Source organism: Mus caroli, chromosome 2 (genome assembly GCF_900094665.2).
Source record: "Mus caroli chromosome 2, CAROLI_EIJ_v1.1, whole genome shotgun sequence".
Classification (NCBI taxonomy): domain Eukaryota; kingdom Metazoa; phylum Chordata; class Mammalia; order Rodentia; family Muridae; genus Mus; species Mus caroli.
Genome location: NC_034571.1, coordinates 65,818,442 through 65,839,830, shown reverse-complemented (window position 1 = coordinate 65,839,830; position 21,389 = coordinate 65,818,442). Strand labels below are relative to the sequence as shown.

Genomic DNA, 21,389 nt, shown 5'->3' with positions numbered 1-21,389 from the left:
CACTTTGTAGCAAAGGTTAGTTTTGAACTTGGATCCTTCTGCTTCCATCTCCTGAGGAATGGGGTTACAGCTATGTACTTCTACCCCTGTTTTATGAGTGCTGGGGACTGAACCCAGGGTTCATGCCAGCCAAGCATTATACTGACTGAGCTATGCTCACACTTCCCCAAATGGAAGTTGTAACCTGAAGAAACCAAGTTAGGTGAAAGTTAAAGAACTGCAGAGAAAAAGATTCCCACAATTTTAATGCTTGTCCCAGTTTGGAGGTTAAGCCCAGATTATGTACATGAGTACACTGTAGTTGTACAGATGGTTGTGAGCCTTCATGTGGTTGTTGGGAATTGAATTTAGGACCTCTGTTTGCTCTGGCCCAAAGATTTATTTATTATTATAAATAAGTACAATGTAGCTGCCTTCAGATGCACCAGAAGAGGGCGTCAGATCTCATTACGGGTGGTTCCTGAGATTTGAACTCAGGACCTTTGGAAGGGCAGTCAGTGCTCTTACCCGCTGAGCCATCTTGCCAGCCCCCCTTGTTTACATTTTCAGCTGTATGAGGTAACTGATCTGTTATGAACCTTCTCAGGCATAGCTGTGTGTGTGTTGTGTTTCTGTGAGACAGTATATTAACGCTCTAGGCCATCTGCTCAAAATGTGCTCCACCTTAACATTCCCCACTAGGATGACTGCATCTTTCTTTCACACATGCTGTTCCTTAGGCTGGGGACTTTGTCTCTCTGTGTAGTTTGTAGTCTCTTGGACCACCCTTGATCTTGTATTCATGAATACACGGAGGACAACTTTACAGTTTACTGGCAAGCTTCACAAAAGTGAAACCTGTTCTCAAAAAGGAGGAAATCAGGTTTATATGAAAGCTATTATTTATTTACAAGTCATTTATCTCATTAGACATTTTAGGTCAGAAGATACTGCAGTCTTTAATGCATCTGAACTCCTACATATTGGGAGGAAAGTATGCATACATTGTTTTATGTATAGAAATAAGAAAATAATAAAATTTGTATCTTTTTCCCTGTACCCACTTGGTCCTTCTGTACTGTCATAGCTTTGGGGTTTAATCTTACTTTGAAAAGCTAACAGTGGGGCCTGGAAAGCCACAGGTGTGACTCAGAGCGGCTTCCCGAGCCCTGCCTTGCTCCTCTGAGCACATACAGATGATGTAGAACCCAGCTTTGCTGTTCTCAGATGCTTGCTGGAAAATTGACTTCAGATATTCTTGTTCTCCCAAATTGTTATGTGTTGTTGGCAGAAGCTTTCTCCCCACTGGGTTGACGTGCTACATGAAGCAGCTCAGTGTAGGCTTGGTTCCTTAACTGACACAATCCCATTCTACGTTTAACACAAATAAATAAATAAATAAATAAATAAATAAATAAATAAATAAATGAATAAATAACAAACCTCAGTTCAAATGAAATCTCAAATTCTTGAGGGAGCCAGTTAAAAGCATTTAAGGATCTCAACTTCATTCTGCTTTGAAAACCACTTAATTAGCCTCATTAACTATCAGCTGTACCCTTATCAGGTTAACCTTATCAGGCTAACTTATTAACCGTATCGGGTCCCAACCTTAAGGGAGAAGTGCCTTTGCCCTTGGGCCTCTTTGCTCACAGTAAGTGATTGTCTCAGACCTGAATATTTTCCTTTAGCCTAAATGCTAAAAACTCAGTACATAGTGATTATAGGGATGACAGTTCTAGGGACATTGCACTTATGAATATTCATGATGTGAAACCTATAGCATTAATTACATTAATTTGCATAGCTGACTACAAGGGAATCGTAAGTTGTAATGATAACTAAACCTTAAGAAGAAACATCTCGGTAACCCTACACTGGTTTGTTTTCTTACAAATGCTGTTTAATGGGAATGAAGGTGACATTTCTGTCAAAAGGCATTCAGGTCTTTATAGTTCAAGATGTTGTTGTAGCTAAGAGTTAAAGCACAGAATAATCCTTCAGTTTTCATAGGATTTTGCAGGGCTTATAAACATTCTTTGAAGAAAGAGAGTTGAAAGAAAAATCTGTATTATTGAATGAAGGAGAAACCTCCCATGTGAATAAGAGAATTAGTGGTCCCTTGATGGCTCTTTGGATCAGAGACCTATTATTTTACGAAAAGAAACTTTGTGTGTGTGTGTGTGTGTGTGTGTGTGTGTGTAAGTTCGGGTTCAACTTTGGTTCCAACGTCTGTTTGCCTTGAGTTCACTTTTTAAATTTTTAATTTTTATTTTATGTTTATGGGTATTTTGCCTGTCTCTCTCTCTGTCTCTCTCTCTGTCTCTCTCTCTCTCTCTCTCTCTCTCTCTCTCTCTCTGTGTGTGTGTGTGTGTGTGAGTGTGAGTGTGAGTAAACATGCATGCAGCTTGTGGAGGCCATAAAAGAACACTCCTGGAAATTGAGTATTAGGTCACTGTGAGCCACCACGTGGGTGCTGGGGACTGAAGCTGAGTCCTCTGGAGAAGCAACCAGTCTTAACCATTTAGCCATCTCTCCAGCCCTTGGCTTTGAACTCTTGACCCACTGGCTTCTGCCTCCTGAGTAGGTTCCATTACAGGTGTGCACCACCATGCTTAGCTTTAGTCTATGTATTTTAATTCAACTTTGTTTTCTTGAGATAAAAGTCCCTGTAGCCCAGATGGGCCTTGAATTTACCGAGTAACTGAGGATGCCCTTGAACTTGTGAAACTCCTGCCTCGCCTCCGTTCCCTAAGAACTAGAATTCATGTCTGGCTCACCATGTCCAGATAATAGCTTTATTATTATTTTTAGTTGTGTCGATTATTACTGTGTGTGTGTGTGTGTGTGTGTGTGTGTGTGTGTGTGTGTGTGTGTACAGGTGCACATGTGTGGAGCTCAGAGGACACCTTTCTGGAGTAAGTTCTCTCCTTTCGCCGTGGATTCTGGGGATCAAATTCAGGTCCTCAGACATGCACAGCATGTACTTTAGCTGCTGAACTACCTCACCAGCCGTCACTGCCACCTCCTCCTCCTCTTCCCCCTTCTCCTCTTCCCCCTCCTCCTCTTCCCCCTCCTCCTCTTCCCCCTCCTCCTCTTCCCCCTCCTGCTCTTCTTCATTGTGAAAAGTTCATTATAACAAAGTAGGTATTTTACTCCTTTGTTCCATCTGCTTATAGAGCATATCAGATATTCCCATACGGAAAGTACTTAGTTCTGGACTGGCACATTCATGTAGACGGGTCACTCCAGGCGCAGGACTGGGGGACAGCATCTGATCTGCAGCCAGATTTATTTCATTGTTTTATTTTACTAGTATCAGATTTTGTTAGAACCGTGACTATGGACAGGACAATAGTTAGAGGTTTTAGATGTGGTCAGTCTCCTCTGGCCTGGAACTCACAGAGATCTGCCTGCCTCTGTCTCTTGAGTGTTGAGATGAAAGGTCTCCTCAGCGCACAGAACAATTTTTGATATATTTCTAAAAGCAAGGCGTTTTGATATGGGCAGTGCATGCCTGTAATCCCAACACTTGAGAAGCAGAAGGATCAGTAATTTAAGAATATCCTCAGCTAGATAGCAATTTCAAGGCCAGGCTAGGATCTGAGACTTTGTCTGTCTGTCTGTCTGTCTGTCTGTCTCTCTCTCTCTCTCACACACACACACACACATACACACACACATACACACACACATACACACACACACACACACACACACACACACACACACTAAAGGATTGGTGAGATGCTCATCTTGTAAAGGCCCTTGCCACCAAACCTGACAGCCTGAGTCTGACCCTCATAACCTACACGGTGGAGAAAACTGATTGCAGAAAGTTGTCTCCTGGCCTCCACATGTGAGCTATGGCTGCACATACCTCCCTACCTCAGTGCATATACAGTGAATGAGTGAGTGATTGAATGTTAAAAACAGCAAAATATTTAAAAAATGTTAACGTAAAGAGGAGCAAATGTTCTATGCTGGCACATTTGCTTACTTAAGAGTTTTGTTTCTGGAAGGGCTTGAAATGGGTCTCAGTGATACAGGGCTTGCCCAGCTCCCATAAGGCCCGGTGTTCAATCCCCAGTACTGCAAAAGCAAGCATACCAACACAAACCTTTCAAGGATAATAGTGTATCCCCCACCACAGTCCATATGTGAAAATTAGGGAAAAGCTACTCTATGTTTTGCTGGGTATGTTGTTATTGCTTTTTTTTTTTAAATCTATTTTATGCTTTTGAGTGTGTGTAGGGCATATATATCTGTGTACCACATGCAAACTTAGTGCTTTTAGAGGTCAGAAGAGGGCGTTGAATCCTCTGGAACTGAACTTACAGGTGATAGTGCACCACCATGAGGATGCTGGGAGCCCAAACAGGGTCCTCTGCAAGAGCAGTCAGTGCTCTTAATTTCCGGGCCATTTCTCTCCAGCCCTAGGGTGTTTCTCTTTTAAAACAAACAAACAAACAAACAAACAAACAAACAAACAATAAAACCCCACTGTTTTCTTTCAGGTTTAGGTTTTCTTTTTTTTTCCTTTTGTTTTCTTTCTTTCTTCCTTTTTTTTTTTTTTTTTTTTTTTTTTTTCTTTTTTTTTTTTTTTTTTTTTTTTTTTTTTGTAGTTGCAAAACACATTTTCAGACTTTTCTATTTTCTTCTTCCCCCTCAGCAATCTCCTGGCTTGGGCAGACCTATCTGGCTCCAGATTGCTGAGTCTGCATACAGGTTCACTCTGGGCTCAGTTGCTGGAGGTGAGTAGAATATCTGTGGCGGCTTCAGGCTGGTTTTGCTGTAACATTATCCCAGCAAATGGGACAGCTCAGCAAAGGTGCAGTTCACTGTTCCTGGGGGTCAGGACTGTGAGGCTTTCGGAAGATTCTTTATTTCTACCTGTGATCAGAGGGCTTGTCATAGCATGGCTGCGGCCCTCTGGCTCCAGCCTGTCTTGAGCGTAAAACCTCTGTAATAATGGGAGAGTCTGGAGTGCACTGCTGTACTCCCCCCTCTGTAATCACATCAGGTAAGGCCAGCGTGAAAAATGGAGATGAGAAAACGGAGTGTATGGGGTCAGGCTAGGGGCAGGGTAGAAGCCAAGATCTGAGATGCAAACTGAGAAACTCATAAAATAAAACAAAAATCCACAGAGAATCACAGTGTCTGGCTTGTGATTTTTTTTCCTTTTTCTGGCTTAAGAGTATCCAGTTATGTGGTTTATTTGTAAAAAGAATCCCTCCTCCCCTCTCTGCTCATAGAGAGTCCATTAAAAAGCTTTCTATTTGTATGTGTGTGTGTGTATGCGCGCGTGCGCGCGTACATGGGTCACGTCACTTCGTGCATGTTGAGATCAGAAGGCAACTTGGCCAGAGTCGGCTCTCTCCTTCCACGGTATGTGGTCCAGGGATTAAACTCAGGTTGTCACACTTGATGACAAGCACCTTTGCATGCTGAGCCACCTCACCAGCCTGAGACCATTTTTACTTAAATTACCTACAGAGAAAATGTATAGAACTTGAAATCACTTAGTTGAGAAGAACCTCCAAAAATATTTCAACACTCCTGAGTTTTCAAAACTAGCTGGAACTGGTGCCCAGTAATTTTTTTTTCAGCCTCAGTTTTAGAAGGTGCCAAGAACATACTGCTTTCAGCAGCCAAAAAATATAACACTCTAGGTCCTATGAAATACTTCAGAGGTGGGCTCATTTCTGTGAGTTCAAGGCCAGTAGGGCCTACAGAGTGAGTTCTAGGAGAGCTGGGGCCAGAAAAACCCTGTCTAGAAAAATAAACCAACAAACAAAAGAAAGAGAAAGAAAGAATAAAGAGAAATGGTATCTATACATAATTGTTTTATGTCACTTAATGAAACTGAGAGCTGATGTTCTAAGGTTGGTTGGTAATGATTTGAAACTCACTCTCTAACTCACACATAAGACACCAAAGATTTTTTTTTTTTTTTTTTTTTAGGACATGCTAGGTAAACACTCTACCACTGATTGTTGTCCCTTAAGCAGCTCTGTATGGACCCCATTGCTTGCCATTCCACCCTCTTTTGGCTCTACTAATAAGAGAAGGAAACCTGTAAATAAGATGAGAGCCTTCCGTGAGACTAGACGCTGTGTTCTATGTTTCGCCTATGGAGATAAGATCTGATGCCCTCAGAGACGCTCCATCTAATTGTGTTCCTTTTGTTAAACCTAAAAATTGTTCTATTTGTAGCTGTGGGGGCCACTGCGGTGTACCCCATAGACCTGGTGAAGACCCGGATGCAAAACCAGCGTGGTACCGGCTCTGTGGTCGGGGAGCTGATGTATAAAAACAGCTTCGACTGTTTTAAGAAAGTGTTGCGCTACGAGGGTTTCTTTGGACTGTACCGAGGTGAGTACGCGCAGCTCAGCTGCCGACGTTGGTGATTTTTTGTGTCACCATCAGCAGATTTTAACTCACTCGTTAGGAAGACCGATAAGGGCAGTTTCTTTTCCTTCCCGCCCCTCCCTTTGCTCCTTTTCCTGTGTTGTGTTCTTTCTGGTGACTAGCAATATTAGTCAGTAAACAGGCGTTCCTTTCTCCTTCCTACTGCTTTGAATTCTTGGGCTCCAAATCCTGCGCCTCTCCTACCATGTGTTTTTGAGCATGCTCTTTGAGGGCGCGGTGCTCAGAGAGGTAAAAGAGAGCTATATATGTTGACACCAATTCCCTGTAAAAATCCAAGACAGGTGCTACTTGAAGGTGAATTTACCCTGTCTATCTACACTTGTTTCAGTGAGAAGAAATGTCAATTAAAAAAATATTTTATTTTTGTCTTTTCCTAGGAGACCCGTAATAAGTCTTTTCCAGTTAAGTCATGTGGTTTTTTAAAAGACAGGGGAATCCTAGGCCCCCAAGCTTCAGCTGGCTCAGGCAGAGCACAAAGTTCCTCTCTCTTCTCGCAGTTAGAGCGCCTGACTGTCGCATCCTAGACTGCTGCCCTGTGCAAAATTCTCCCCGGCCACAAAAGGCTCTGTAGGAACTTGTCTTCTTGGAAAGAGGGCTCCTTTCATCTCCATGTTTTCTCGTTAGAATTTCGGGTTCCTTTGCGGGGGAGATTAATTTTTTAATCCCTTTGGGCGCCACTTGGAATTCTTTGAAATACTCTTAGCGTGTTCTGGTCCCAAGCATTTATGTAATTTACTGTATGTGTTTGTTTGCATTCCCAGGCTTATTAATCCCTAGCTTATTCTGAGCTCTGTCAAACTGTTTGGCTTAGAACTGTTCCTAGGAAAGAGAGATGCATTGGATAAATGAAGAAACACTGTAGTTGGTATCATATTCAGGCATTTGAGTGGACACATTTAGAGTCAAAGAATACCTTTTGCTCTTTTGCTGTGGATACTGTGTATAGAGTAAATAGGCCCAAATGCCCTGCTTCTGAGAGAGAATATAATGAAGTTTCCTCACATATTCAAAACGCTTTGGCTCTGAAAAATCCAGGTTGTGTAACTTTTGTATTACAGAGGCAAGAGTGGCCACTGCCTGGAGTGTCTAAGGCTGGCAATGAAGAGCCTTGTTTTAAATGGACTCAGCTCTTCTAACTAGATCTCATTTAAAGTGGGGATCATGGGAGAGTGGCACTAAGGTTGCTTATTTCTTTGTCATCTCTAATCTTTCATTATTGAACAATGACCTTTCTCTTAATTAGTATGGTTTTAAGTTACAAAGGATATCTACAAAGAACCATCAGGAGGAATCTGGCTATGCTGTGTACAGCCTTCTCAATAGATAGGTACTTCTAGATTTTTGTTTGGGAGAGCTCTCATATTAATTAAATGGGTGAAATATAGCAAGCAGGGGAAGATGCCGTTGACTTTATGCAGGATCTAAGCTGATAAAACGGGTCCTTTAAATGAGAGACTTTTGTATTAGAGAGATGATTGTAGGAACCCTGCCTGGGAGCACAGTGATTGTTGAGACTGTCATATATTGCATAGAACTGGCCCATTATTCTGTCAGATGATTGACAAAGTTGTTGACAGATTAGCTAAATTTCTTTGCAGGCAACAATGATAAAATGACAGAAATCAGTACTTTATTAACATTCCACAAGCTTTAAGGAGGAAAGTTGTAAAACAAATACACAGGCTGACACGGGTGCTCTGGAGCTAGATTCAAAGAAATAGGGTCTGATGATCAGGAAGGCAAGAAAGTTAAGACTGCCATCTGCTGATTTGTTCTCTGAGACCAGTCTGCGGCCCGGGAAAGGTGTGTGCAGATTTGTTTGATAATTCCGTTTGACTGGCAGCAGCCTGAATGCACGATTACTTGCTGGCTCCCAACTCCCGGAAAATCACTCATCAGCATCCTCCAAAGAGGCTTAAGATGAGAGCAGCAAGCAAGCTCGCAGACACACACAGTACTCCCCCTGGACTGCTTGGTTTAAGGCTGTAAGCTGTGTTTATTGCTAGCATCTTTAGAAAGAAATGTATGCAAAAAAGAAAGCTCTAGAAATCTGAGCTCCGTGGGTATCTACAGAGGGAGTTGTTTACATATGATTGACTGTTCTTTTCCAGTTTGCAGCCAGCCTGGAAAATGTAGCTTTCTAAGCATAATGATTTCTTTTGTTTTGAGGAGTCTTTTTAAATGCCTTAAGCTTGACATATATTAGAAAATAAAAATATAATTGGCACATATTTTCATAGGAACTGATATTAAAAGCTGCATTTTTTTTTCAGTCGAGGCTTTCTTTTAAATAAATGAGTGCCATGCAAAATGTTGGGCTTCTCTGAAGAGAAGATAATGGGAGCAGATACTCAGTAGCATCCGCGCTCCTTTGTGCTGCAAGGAGTGTACACTGTAGCAAAACCTGGCTGGCTTAAAGCACACTGCCCTGAGCTTCTCTTAGCCCACAGCACTGGCTTCTGTGGAGTGTCTGTATGCTAGGATGCTGCTGTTGGGAATAAGAGAAAATTTGGTTACCAAGTGGACAAAACCCACCTGCTCTATTCTTTCCTTGTGTACTTTTATGGAGATGTTAGATAATGAATCTATGTTTGTTTGTTTGCTTGTTTGTTTTTAAGGATATTAAAGAAAAGAAAAACATTTTTAGCTTGGAGGAAAAAAATGACATTATATTTGACTGGCAAATTGTACACACACACACACAGAGAGAGAGAGAGAGAGAGAGAGTTTTTAGGATAACCCCCCCCCCCATTAAGATGAAAACCTTGAGATACTTGGTGGGTAACTTTGAGAAAAACACTTCCTTGTTCGGTTTGTACTTCCACATACAGACATCTGGTTTGCAAATGATTCTTTCCTTCTCTGCAGGTCTGATCCCACAGCTGATAGGGGTTGCACCAGAAAAAGCCATTAAGCTAACAGTAAGTTTCTTTGTTGCTGAACTGATGCCATTTATATAGATTGTCTTGAAGTCAGAAATAAGACCGATGCTGGTGAGACTATAGTGCTATCAAGGCGTGGGTAAAAATTTTCACATATATATAGACAATTGGTAAAATTGTATTTTTTATTTTGCTAATTTGGAGATAAAATGGTGACCAGCAGAGGAAATGTGCAGAAATTCTGATGAGCTAATCTTGTCTTCCTAATTAGGTTAATGATTTTGTCCGGGACAAATTTACCAAAAGAGATGGCTCTATCCCACTGCCGGCAGAAATCCTTGCTGGAGGTTGCGTATGTATCAATCTGGGTGTCTCTTGTAGCAAAATTATTCCTTTAACCTTTCTGCAAAGTAGGCATGAAATATGAGTAACATTTCCCTTTAAATTTTTTTATTACATTGTGTGTGTGTGTGTGTGTGTGTATGTTGCATTATGATATGGTGGCCAGAGATAAACTTTCAGGAGTTGGGTCTTTCCTTCCATCCTGTTGGGATTTTGGTTCTTTCCTTTTATCCTGTTTGTCCAGGGCATTGAATTTAGAGAGTAGGCACCTTTACCCACTGGTCCAACATCTTCCTTTAACTCAAAGGACTGCCTTTGAGGGATGTTTTAGAATGAGTGTATGCTATGTATGGACAACCTTGGTGTCAGCCTCAAGAAAACTGTCCACCTCCTTTGAGACAGAATCACTTATCCACTTGAAGCTCAGCAATTAGGCCTGACTGGCTGAACGTGGACTCTGGGGATCTTCTGGGCTCCACCCTCACCATCACTGGGATTCCCAAGACAGGCACCACATGTGGATTTATGTGGCTTGTGGGGATTGCCAGCTAACTGACCCTCCTTCCTAGTGCATAATCTGATTTTGAGTATTATTTTCATCACATTTGTTTGTTTTAAGCTCCTAAAGCTCTATCATCTAGAAAATATATATATATACAAATATATATGTAAGTATATATAATATATGTAATTTATTTATTTATTTAGTATAGAATAGAGTTTATTCAGGACATGGGGAGGGGGAGTTAAGAGAGTAGCAGAGGCAGAGAAGGCAGAGAGGAGAGAATGGAGAAGTGGAGGCCAGCTCTGGCCACATGGAGAGATGTGGGGGAAGGGGATGGAGTGCAAGGGGGCAGGAGGCAAGAAAGAGGCAAGAACATAAGAGCAATATATGTAATTTTAAAGTGTTCTGTTTTGCTTGTACACATGGAAGTGCACTGGGTACATATATGTGCCGCTGGTGGACAGAAGGAGGTTTTGGATCCCCTGGAACTGGAGTTATAGATGTTTTGAGCCACCAAGTGAGTGCTGGAACCTGAGTCCTTTACAAGAGCAACAAGTGCTCTTAGCAGCTGAGCCAGTTCTCCAGCCCCCTTCTAGACTTTTTTAATTCCTAAGTTTGTTTGTTTAAGTATCAAAGGAAATGTAATAGCAGGTGTAGTTCCTGTCCATTGCTCTTCTCTGAAACTGTAAAGTTAATTGGGCCCTTCACTTTTATGTGTAGCTATGAGTGTGCCATTGCATTTTCTTAAGCCTTTTTATGGGGCTGCAAGGAACACGAAGAGACTATAAGTATATTGTAGCAATTGGCAAAAATTCCAAAGCCAGAGGCTGAGATTGTGATTTTTGTAGAGCTCGGAGGCTTCTGTTTTTAAGGTGTAAGCATTACATTGGATTTAGACTGGCTGACACATCTAAGCTTGCAGCTCAGCAAATGTTCCGTGCAATATCTGTTTCACAGTTGATAAAGTGGTTTGCCTGAGGCTTTCGTAGTCCATTTTGGTCCTGAAAATGTTAATGATTTCTGGTTGGATTAGCTGGAGGTCTTCACAAAAACCTTCTCACTTACTTATGGAGCCTGAGACGATGAGGTCAATGACCTGAGAAGTTTTAATTCAGAGGAGATGTCCCTGGGGTCAGAGGAGCAATTGCTCCAGGCTTCTCTGTGATGATGCATGTCAGCTGGACCCTTGCCTTGTGTGGGGGGAAGGCCAGGCTTGTGTGTTTGCTTGTACATCATGGGTGGGTGTGCTTTCTCATGGAGGAGACTTATTTGGCTGAATTTATTTTTTATGAATGATAAATGATAGACAGAAGTAAAGTCCCTGCTTACATGTGTCTACAAGTCTACTCCTCTCTCATATTGTAACTAGATGCTGTGATTGTTTCACTTCTGTGTAAATGAGAAATAGATTGGTGATTTTAGTTTCCATTTGGCTAGGAAGCTTCCTAACTCATGCTGAGCACAGCATAAGCATACCTGTGATCTCCTGAAAGCTGAGCATCTTTTGTAGTGGAGAGGGTAATGCGCGCCTGTGACTCCCAGACTAGGGTGGCTAACCTAGGAGAATCAGAATTTCAGGGTCATCTTTGGCTACATATGGGTTTGAGGCTAGCCCAGGCTAAATGAGGCCTTATCTGGGAAAAGAAAAAGAAACACGAAGGTTGCACACTTTGTTTTCCAAACAGCTAATTACATTTCTGTGCTGTGTAGAGGATTTTGGTCATAAACTGGCCTGTTCTCTTATCTGACCTGTGACCTAAGTGGTTAAGCAAGAATCAGAAACTGGATTCCTTTGCTCTTTCTAGGTGTGGATTCTTGTTTATAGGTGAAGTCTAAGATGTCCTGAGGGTTTGGCTAACACTGAATTTATCCCTTAATCACGTTTTATTTATGGAAGCTTAACGGCTGATTTTTGATTGGCTGATAGCAGGAGAAATAGCGATGTTGAACTCTGGGCAAAGAGGAAAGAAAATGTGGTACTGGCATTTGTATCTTTTTTTTTTTTTTCTGACAGTCTTACTCTGTAGCTCAGGCTGGCCTTAACCTCATGATGCTACTTCTTTAGCCTCCTGGAGACTGGGATTACAGGCTTATACCACTTACAAAGCTCTTTTTTTTTTTTTTTTTTTTTTCTGTTGATGAGCCGTCGTACCACAGGGTAGATGACTGTTAAAGCATAGCCTAGCACTTCTCTCAAAAGTCAGCTAACTAAACCAGAGAATAAAGTCTTAGATGAGTGGCCAAGCCTCTGTTTCTAGACCAGCAGGCACCGTGGGACAGAGGACAATCTCTTCCTTGAGTGAAGCCAATCAACAGTGTGGAAAGCAATTTCACTGGGCTCTGATTCTGAGTCCACGCCCCTATTGGTACTGATCAGACCGGATGTATAGTGTCCTTCAGGGCAGTTAGCTGAGTGCTGGGCTAGCATGGCTGAGCAAATCACATTGCTCTTCCCCAGCTGCCCAGTGTTAAAGCTTACCTAGGTTAGCCAGGAATGGAGGTCCTAACTGAGCTGGAAGCTCTTCCCAGCAAAGGGATTAGTGAGGGCCCAGGCCAAGTTTCTTGTAGCTGGGAGGGAATGCTGTTGCCATGAGAACAGGGGAGATTCCAGATCTGCAGCCTATGTTCTGCTGCTCTGCTTTCCTTTGCTTTTGTTTTGAGATAGGGCCTCACCCTGTAGCCCTGGCTGGCCTGGAACTCTTTATATAGACCAGGCTGCCCTCTAGCTCCTAGAGATCCACCTGCCTCTCCCTTCTGGATCAAGGATGGGAGCCACCATGCCTCGATGGCCTTTTTCTGTTTTTAATCAGTGTATGTGTGTTATGTAAGGGCTCAGATCAAGACTCAACATACCGAAGCATGCAGTCATCATAAGCTGCCTTCTTGGCATATGATCAGTTTACCTTAAGGTTTGGGTGTTTTGATATACATTTGATATGTATGTGATCTGATGTGTGTGTGTGTGTGTGTGTGTGTGTGTGTGAGAGAGAGAGAGAGAGAGAGAGAGAGAGAGAGAGAGAGAGAGCGCACAGATGACAGTTTGCCAGTAAGTTCTCACCTTCCACCATGTGGGTCTCAGGGCTTACAGTCAGGTCACCAGGCTTGCCTGCAGCTCCTTTACCCACTGAGCCTTCCTGCAGGCACACCACAGTCAGTTTTCAAACTTGTGTGGTAAGGCTGCGTGTGATAGCTTATACCAATCCCAGGTCTCTGGAGGCAGAGACAGGAGGATCACTTCCAGTTCAAGGCCAGTCAGGGTTACAGTGTGAGACCCTGTCTCACAAAACAAAAAAGCTACATGCAAACAACAACAACAAAACCAAAACCAACCAAAACAACATAAAAAAACCACCCTATGTTCTTTATCGATAAAAAGTAATATATGGGGAATATCCACATGTCTACCACCCAGCCTAATTAACATGCTGCTTCAAGCAGTAGAGACTTTTGGTCTTCAACTGTACATTTTGTAGAGATTATCTCATTAATCCTAAAGAGTGATCCCATTGTGATCTCATCTGCAACAACTGGCAAAGACAAGATTCAAGCCGCCTCTCCAGATCCACCCTCCCCCTGCGGGAACACGTGCCTGTTCTTTATTTCATCTGTTCACTTTCCTCTCAGCATTTGCCCTCTGGATCTTTCAGGCAAATGTCATGGTTGATTTTGGGGATCAAACTCAGGACCTCGTGCCTACAGGGTGTGTGCCCTACCAGAGCTGTGCCCCTGGCCCTAAAAGGATAGTAGCTTTACTGATCCCAAAGTCACCCTCTAATGCTATATTCTATGTGTCCGATTCTGTAGCTCTTAGGATAGCCACAGAGTACAGACCACCAGCATCAGAATCAGTGTTAGCAAATCTCATCACTGTGCACACCAGCACCAACACGCACACACATACACGCACGCGCACGCACACGCACACGCACACACACACACACACACACACACACACACACACACACACAGATACTTGTTAGCTATCACCTTCTGTCTTCCCACCTCACCCCTATACCCTAGGTGGCCACTCATTAATAAACTCCTCCATAGACACTACTACTGAATATTTCCTATAAATGTAACCATGTGGTATATAACTTCTAGGCTCTGCCTTCTTTCCCATAGCATGTTTTCAAGGGTCACTCATACTGTAGCATGCTCCCAGGGGATTTAGAAGTGTCTCTTTGACTGTGCCTCTCTTCTGGCATTTCCTTTTATATGTTTAATAGCCATTGTGAGTGGTTACATGGTCAGGGTATGTGCCATTTATTGGCTGGATCTCTTGTCTTTGCCACATAATTTTTAAGTTATCTTTAATAAAGTTTATCATTAAATTTATTGATTTGTGCTTGGAAGTCAGAAGACTTCCAGGAATCAGTTCTCTTCATGTACCATGTGGGTCCTAGAGACTGAACTCAGATCATCAGGCTTGGTGGCAAGTGCCTTTACCAGCTACACAACATGCCCTGGTTTGTTGCTTTGTTTTGAAGGCCTAGGTCTATAGCTACCCAATTCCCTAGATGAGGAAGTCTGTCTTTTCCTACAAGTGTATCTTGTATGTCTTTGAGAGCAGTGGAAACAGCTCCCCTCTTCCGTTTCCAGGAATCCGTAGGATCCCAAATTCGTGCTGCAAACTTACATGGTCACACACACACACACACACACACACAGACACACAGACACACAGAGACATCATTGAACATTTATGCCACGCGTAAAGTATGATTCACCTCCAATCTTAGCTCATTCTGGCTACCAAGACTAAATGCCACAGGCTGGGTAACCACGGAAAGTCACTGCTCACAATTCTGGGCTGTCCAAGACCAAGGCACCATCAGACTCACTGTGCTGATCCTTGCTCTCTGGACCTCAGGGGTGCCCTGCTCCTGCACCCTTGTGTGGAGGAAGGGGACACAAGAGCTGTCTTCATCTTCCCTGGCACACTAATCCCACCCACAGGGGCACAGCCTTTAGGACGTGGTCGCTTTCCAAGGTCCCACGTTCTGGGTAATAGATTCCAACCTATGAATTTTCAGGGTGGGGAGACACAGGTACTCAGACCATAGTACTTCCCCTTATTTAGTCTAAGTTTTGTGTTCTTTTTAATTTTGTTTTATTTTTTTTTACTTATTCACTTTACATTCCGCTCACTGTCCCCCTCCCAGTCACCACGATTTGTGTTCTTAACACTTTGATAATATATCACCCAACAGTAAACATATACTGGCCTTTATTCTTTTAAAATTGTCACCACTGAGGCAGAAAAATGACGTTGGTCTATAAGGCCCAGTCTTTTGTCTGTTCTTAAGACAACTAATTCTGTGACTTTTATTATGTTTTTTTTTTCTGATTATTTTCAATGCATACATTTTGCACACCTATTCAAGTGGCTGGTCTGGCCTTACAGAAACCCAAGTTTTGGTTTTCCCTCAGACTCTGCGAAGGAACTGTAAGGCTTCCAGTGATTGGCCACTGTGGCTGGAGAGAAATGGTTCTAAACAATGGAGAGAAGCAACAAGAGACCTGGCACCCTCAGGGCCAGTCCCCAGCCTTTCTGCAGACCCAGCTCTTGGGGTGGGAGTGTGAGGACAGAAGGGAGACCACGACTAATCCTTAGCCTCAGGTGCAGGGGAGGGCCAATGGCTGAGTTCTAGCCTTTCCCAGGGAGAGAGTGGGAGGGGTGTGATTTTTATATTATGTTTCTGTTGTGTACAGTTAACTCTCATTGCAAGCAGGACGTATTCTCTTATGTGTTTTCAGTGTGGTTCTAGAACAACCAAAAGGACAGATGATACTGAAAACTCAAAGCTCTAAGCTTGCCCTGCTGTTAGTGTGTCTGAGAAAAACAAGTGCCAATCTGATGAAGAGTTTAGCAGTTGGGGGTTAGAACTTATTTTTGGTGAGTAAAATATTTACCAAAAATATGGCATAGAGAACAGAAGTCGCTTCCTTATGAGACCCAGAAGTATGTCAAACTAGGTTATACCACTTATATCTAGGGATATATCTATATCTATACACACACACACACACATATATATAAATGAATGGGTGTTTACCTGCATGAGTGCCTGGTGCTGACAGAGAGGGCATAAGACCCCCTGGAACTGGAGTTAAAAATGGTTGTGAGCTGTGGGTGTTGGGAATCAAACCTGCTCTTAACTCTTAAGTCATCTCTCCAGCCCTGCTCCTCATCATTGTGTGTTATGATGATTTAATTTAAATTTTAGTTGGTTATTATCTATCACTTCAATTACTATCTCTATTTTAGTTTTTTTTAAATATATAAACTTTTTAAGGTTTTTTTAATCCATAGTTCCTAGTACCAACTCATTTAAAAATTCACTAAAACTGCTAAAATGATCAAACTTAGACAGGAGGTCTGGAAAGAGGCCATGCCAGCTCTGCTGATTGTGATCCAGAGCACCACTGATACATCCCTGGGGCTGAGACTTAGAGTAGGGCAGGTGAGTGGTGATCTCCTCTCCAGCCACTCACTTTCCCTTCACAGAATGCAATTAATCATGTCTTCGTCGTAAGCCTGTTCAATTTTGATAATCTTAAGTAAATTTAGACTAATCACAATGAAATATATAGCAAATATTTTAGGTTCATAAGTGATTTGGCATTTTTAAAGCCAAATCATAGTGCTTTGTGATATAATTTTTTTTCTTCACTATTTTCTTATTGGGCATTTGATTGTTTTCTCTGGGCAATTTCATTGCTCTGAGAGGCTACAAATGATACGTTGGCACAAACACAAGAGCATCTTCTTCACTGTGGAAATGTATGTATTAAATGATTATATTTGATGTAACCAGAACAGTTTCCCATTGGGAGCTGTTTTGCTGTCCCATAAAGTCAGTCCTAGCATAAGAGAAACACTGAGTTAAAGGCTGTGCTGGTGGCACAGTCCTCATTCCACACATTCCTGTCTGCCACAGCCCTTAGAAAACGACAGTGCATGTTCCCAGCATATGTTTCTTTTTAAGTGCTATAAATATCCAAAGTTTTGTTTTATATATATATATTTACTTTTGAGACAGGGTCTCATTCTGTCACCTTGGTTGTCCTAGAATTCACTCTGTAGACCAGACTGGCCTTGAACTCACAGAGATCCTCCTGCTTCTGCCTCCCAAGTGCTGAGGTTAAAGTTCAAGCCACTATATCCAGCCTGTGTTATAAATTTGTGTGTGTGTGTTTGTGTACATATATGTTTGTGTGCATTGTAGTATATATGCATGTCAGTGTGTGTGTGTGTGTGTGTGTGTGTGTGTGTGTACAGGATCTCTCACTGAACCTTGAGCTAGGCTGGTGACCAAGCCCCAGTGAGCCTCCTGTTTCTGTCTGCCACAGTCTGGAGGTTCAGCTATACCTAGCAAAGCCTGGTTTTTACATGGGTTCTGGGCACGTGAACCCAAGCCTTTATGCTTGCAGACCAAGATTTCTCACCCACTGAGCCTCTCCAGCTCCATCTAAAGCTTTAGACAAACTAAAAAGCGATCTTATCATTTCTAAATGTTACAGTGCTTCTAGATTTAATTTGTCTACATGGTTCTAGTCCTATTATAAAGTTTTAAAATGTAAAATAGTTTAAAAAACATGAACAAACATTATTGAACTGATAGAAATTTTACTCCTTAAAATCCAGAGACCACATAGGGAAAACCCAATAGATGTGTGCCCGGCTACAGTATCACTGTTCATGGTTGCCTTGCTCCCTTGCTGGGGGAGCCATGTTGACAGCTTGCTTCTGTGTTCCAGGGCGTCCTCTGGGTGCTGGGATGCCCACTTTCGGTGCACATAACAGTTACTATGTGTACCGTGTGTCGTTGGCTCCTTTTCTTGGTTGTACTGTTTTCTTGGTGCTTTAGAAGGAAGCTTGCATCTTGCACACTGAGGAATTTGGGAAACGGTTGGAGGAGGGCAAAGCTTAGGCAGCTGGCAGTTCTTTCCAAGAGGATCCGATGAGAGAAAAGCAAGTCAAGGGAAGGGAGCAGACCAGATGTGAGAACTCACCAGTGTATAAAGTATGAAAGGACAACCCAGTGGTGGACGCACATGCCTTTGATCCCAACCAGGCAGATCTCATTGAGTTTGAGGCCAGCCTGGAATACTAACTAGTAAAGCCAGGACTATACAAAGAAACCCTAACCAACCAACCAACCAACCAACCAACCAACCAACCAACCAACTAACCAACCAACCAAACAAACAAACAAACAAACCAGGAAAGGACTTTGTGTTTATTTCAACATAATGTCCATTTTTTAACACTTACCACCTAAAGGCTGACACGCTGGTGGTGGTAAATCTGAGGGATTATAATGAAACTGTACAGTTCTTATCTTTTTTATTTTAATCTGCTTTAGTTTAGAATATAAAGCATGTTTTCCCAAAGACAGTCTTTGCAACCATTGTTTAAAAAAAGCGATTTCAGGGGAATAGTAAACTTTTCAATTGGTTTGGTCTTTAATTCTAGCTACAGGAGTAATTACTTGGATTATCATTTTAACATAATTTTTCACCCAGCAATCCTTTTGAAAGTATTGTTTGCTTAGATTGAAACATTGAACTGCACCTGTCTGCCCGCAGAGCAGCAGATTATAAAAGAAAGAAACACGGGCAAATCAACATGTAAAATTGGGTCAGAATATCCTTGTTGGGGGACCTGTGTGCTGGCTGGTGGTCTGTGCTGTGTCAAGACAAAAGGGGATTAGTTCCCTGGAGGATTCAAGTCCAGAGAAGGAAAGGAATCTAGGGTCAATGTAGCTTTCAAAGTCATGAGTGCGGAAGGGTCAGGATTTGAGCCAAAGGTGTTGAAGACTGCTATGGCCCCGGAGTGTTTAGGAGCCGACTGGCTGCCCTTTGGAAGGGGGTCTGGGAGGGTCATGGGTGTAGGCAGATGTGGAAGAGGACAGATGGAGTGCTGCTTGGATACCTGTGGAATTGCTCTGCCCCTCAGGGCTCACGCTTCTTATTTTACCGGAACATGTGCCACGGCTGTTATGACTATGATCATGATTATATGGAGACCATTACAATTATGAATATTGTATGAATATAGTTTTGATTATATAATGTAAACAGCTGCAGTTTAAGACAAAAATGCACAAATGAGAGTTGTTCGCCTTGTAGAGATAATATGTATTTTATTTATTTTTATATCCCCGCGATCACGCACACATGCGCATCTTTATATTCCACAAACCGAAAGAGGAGCTGTAGCAGTTACTTTAAACATCCCCCTACCCCCACTAGTTGGCAGGTTTCAGATGTAAATACACTCTGATTATTTAAAATCAAACCTGATACTCACTCACCACCGAATGTGGCATGTGCCACCATCTGAGGGTGTTACACTGAGGGTGATTCTGGTTCCTAGTTCTGCCTGAGGATTCTTTCCCCCTCGTTTTGTCTTGAGATGACACTGAAGTTTCTCTCCCCAAATTCCTTCCTTTTGTGTGGTGTCCTGGTCCAGGCTCAGAGCTCTGTGCAGGCTCAGGACTTTGTTTTTTTTTTGTTTGTTTGTTTGTTTGTTTTTGGTTTTTGAGACAGGGTTTCTCTGTGTAGCCCTGGGTGTCCTGGAACTCACTCTGTAGACCAGGTGGGCCTCGAACTCAGAAATCCGCCTGCCTCTGCCTCCCGAGTGCTGGGATTAAAGGCGTGTGCCACCACGCCCGGCCTCAGGCTCAGGACTTTGTAAGAACCGGAGGAGATCCATCTCTGGTAAAGGTCCTTCTGTGAGCCTAAGGCTGTGCTCACTTTTCTGCAAGTTGCTGGGCTGAATCAATGCTCTGCTGAACGTCCCCTCTCACCCAGAGCCCACCCTGCACGTCTTCATTTGCTTGTGTTTGCCAAATTGTGTTTATTGATTTTGCTATTTTGAATGTGTTTGAGGTTATCCTTGAAGGTCAGTTCTGAGAGTTGGCCTTGACATTTCTAATAGAAATAAAGCCAAGTCTGGGCATGGTAGCCCTCTCTCATCTGCAATCTCAGCATTCTGCAGGCTGAGGCAGGAGAATTGCTGTGAAGTCTAGCTTAGCCTGGTGAATATAGTGTGTTCTAGGTGAGTTTGGGCTAGAGATTGAGTCTTTGTTTCAGATAGACACAAACCCAAACCAAGATTAGCGTGAAGCATCTTTGGAACGTCTCCATGACCCTGTCTTACACCGAGCGGAATGTGTGCCTCTCCTGCCCCAGTGAAAAAGAAGTCTTCCATGCCTTTCCCTTCACTGACACCCCTAGCCCAGCTCTGATGTGGAAAGAACTTGTCTGTCTCCCTTGTGTGCAGGCTGGAGGCTCTCAGGTCATCTTTACCAACCCTCTGGAGATAGTGAAGATCCGCCTGCAGGTAGCCGGAGAGATCACCACAGGACCGAGAGTCAGCGCTCTGAATGTGCTTCAGGACCTGGGACTTTTTGGGCTGTACAAGGTGGGTCAATTCCTTTGGCTAACTGAATGGAGATGTGACACACAGCACACACATGTATACACACTATACACATGGTATACACATGTATACACACGCTACACACATGTATACACACAGCACTCACATGTATATACACTATACATACAGTACACACACATATACACACTGCATACAGTACATGTGTATACACACTGTATACACTGTACACACATGTATATACACAGTGCACACATGTAGACACACACAGTACACACACGTATACACACTGTGTGTACAGTACACCCATGTATACACATTGTGCACACAATACACGTGTATACATACTATATGTACTGTACACACATGTAGACACACAGCACACACACGTAGACACACACATAGTACACACATGTATGCACACAGTACACATATGTACACACAGTACACACATGTATACACACAGTATACACGTGAAAGAATGAAGAAGTTGGATGACCCCACCCTCACCCCCAAGCTGAGACCTATGAGACCTATCAGAAAACCCAAATGAAATCAGGTCCCCCAGGTAAAGGCAGCGGGATGTACACACTGCTCCTGGGTAAAGGTGGTGGGATGAACATGTTCCTGGTGTCATTTTTAGCTTTTATGGAGCTGCTGTGCTGGCAGGATATCCGTTCCATAGCATCTCTGGCTTCATGCTTCCGGCTTCTACTCTATGGGATCTTTGAGAAATACCTTTGGATACTCGTTGGATGGTTTTAGGACACCAGAATGATCCTATGCTGACATAGAGTCTGAATATGTTATTGTCCCAGGAGGGGCTTCTCTTGTCTTA

General features: G+C 42.8%; 1 protein-coding gene across 1 annotated transcript in view; it reads left to right on the top strand.

The window, feature by feature from the left end:
• The window catches only part of Slc25a12 (solute carrier family 25 member 12), a 92,331-nt gene that overhangs the window by 63,580 nt on the left and 7,362 nt on the right, over positions 1-21,389 (top strand). The window contains exons 10-14 of the mRNA XM_021184208.2: positions 4,652-4,733; positions 6,196-6,354; positions 9,280-9,332; positions 9,565-9,645; positions 20,435-20,575. Coding sequence (XP_021039867.1) covers positions 4,652-4,733; positions 6,196-6,354; positions 9,280-9,332; positions 9,565-9,645; positions 20,435-20,575 — 516 coding nt within the window. The remainder of the gene's footprint in view (positions 1-4,651; positions 4,734-6,195; positions 6,355-9,279; positions 9,333-9,564; positions 9,646-20,434; positions 20,576-21,389) is intronic.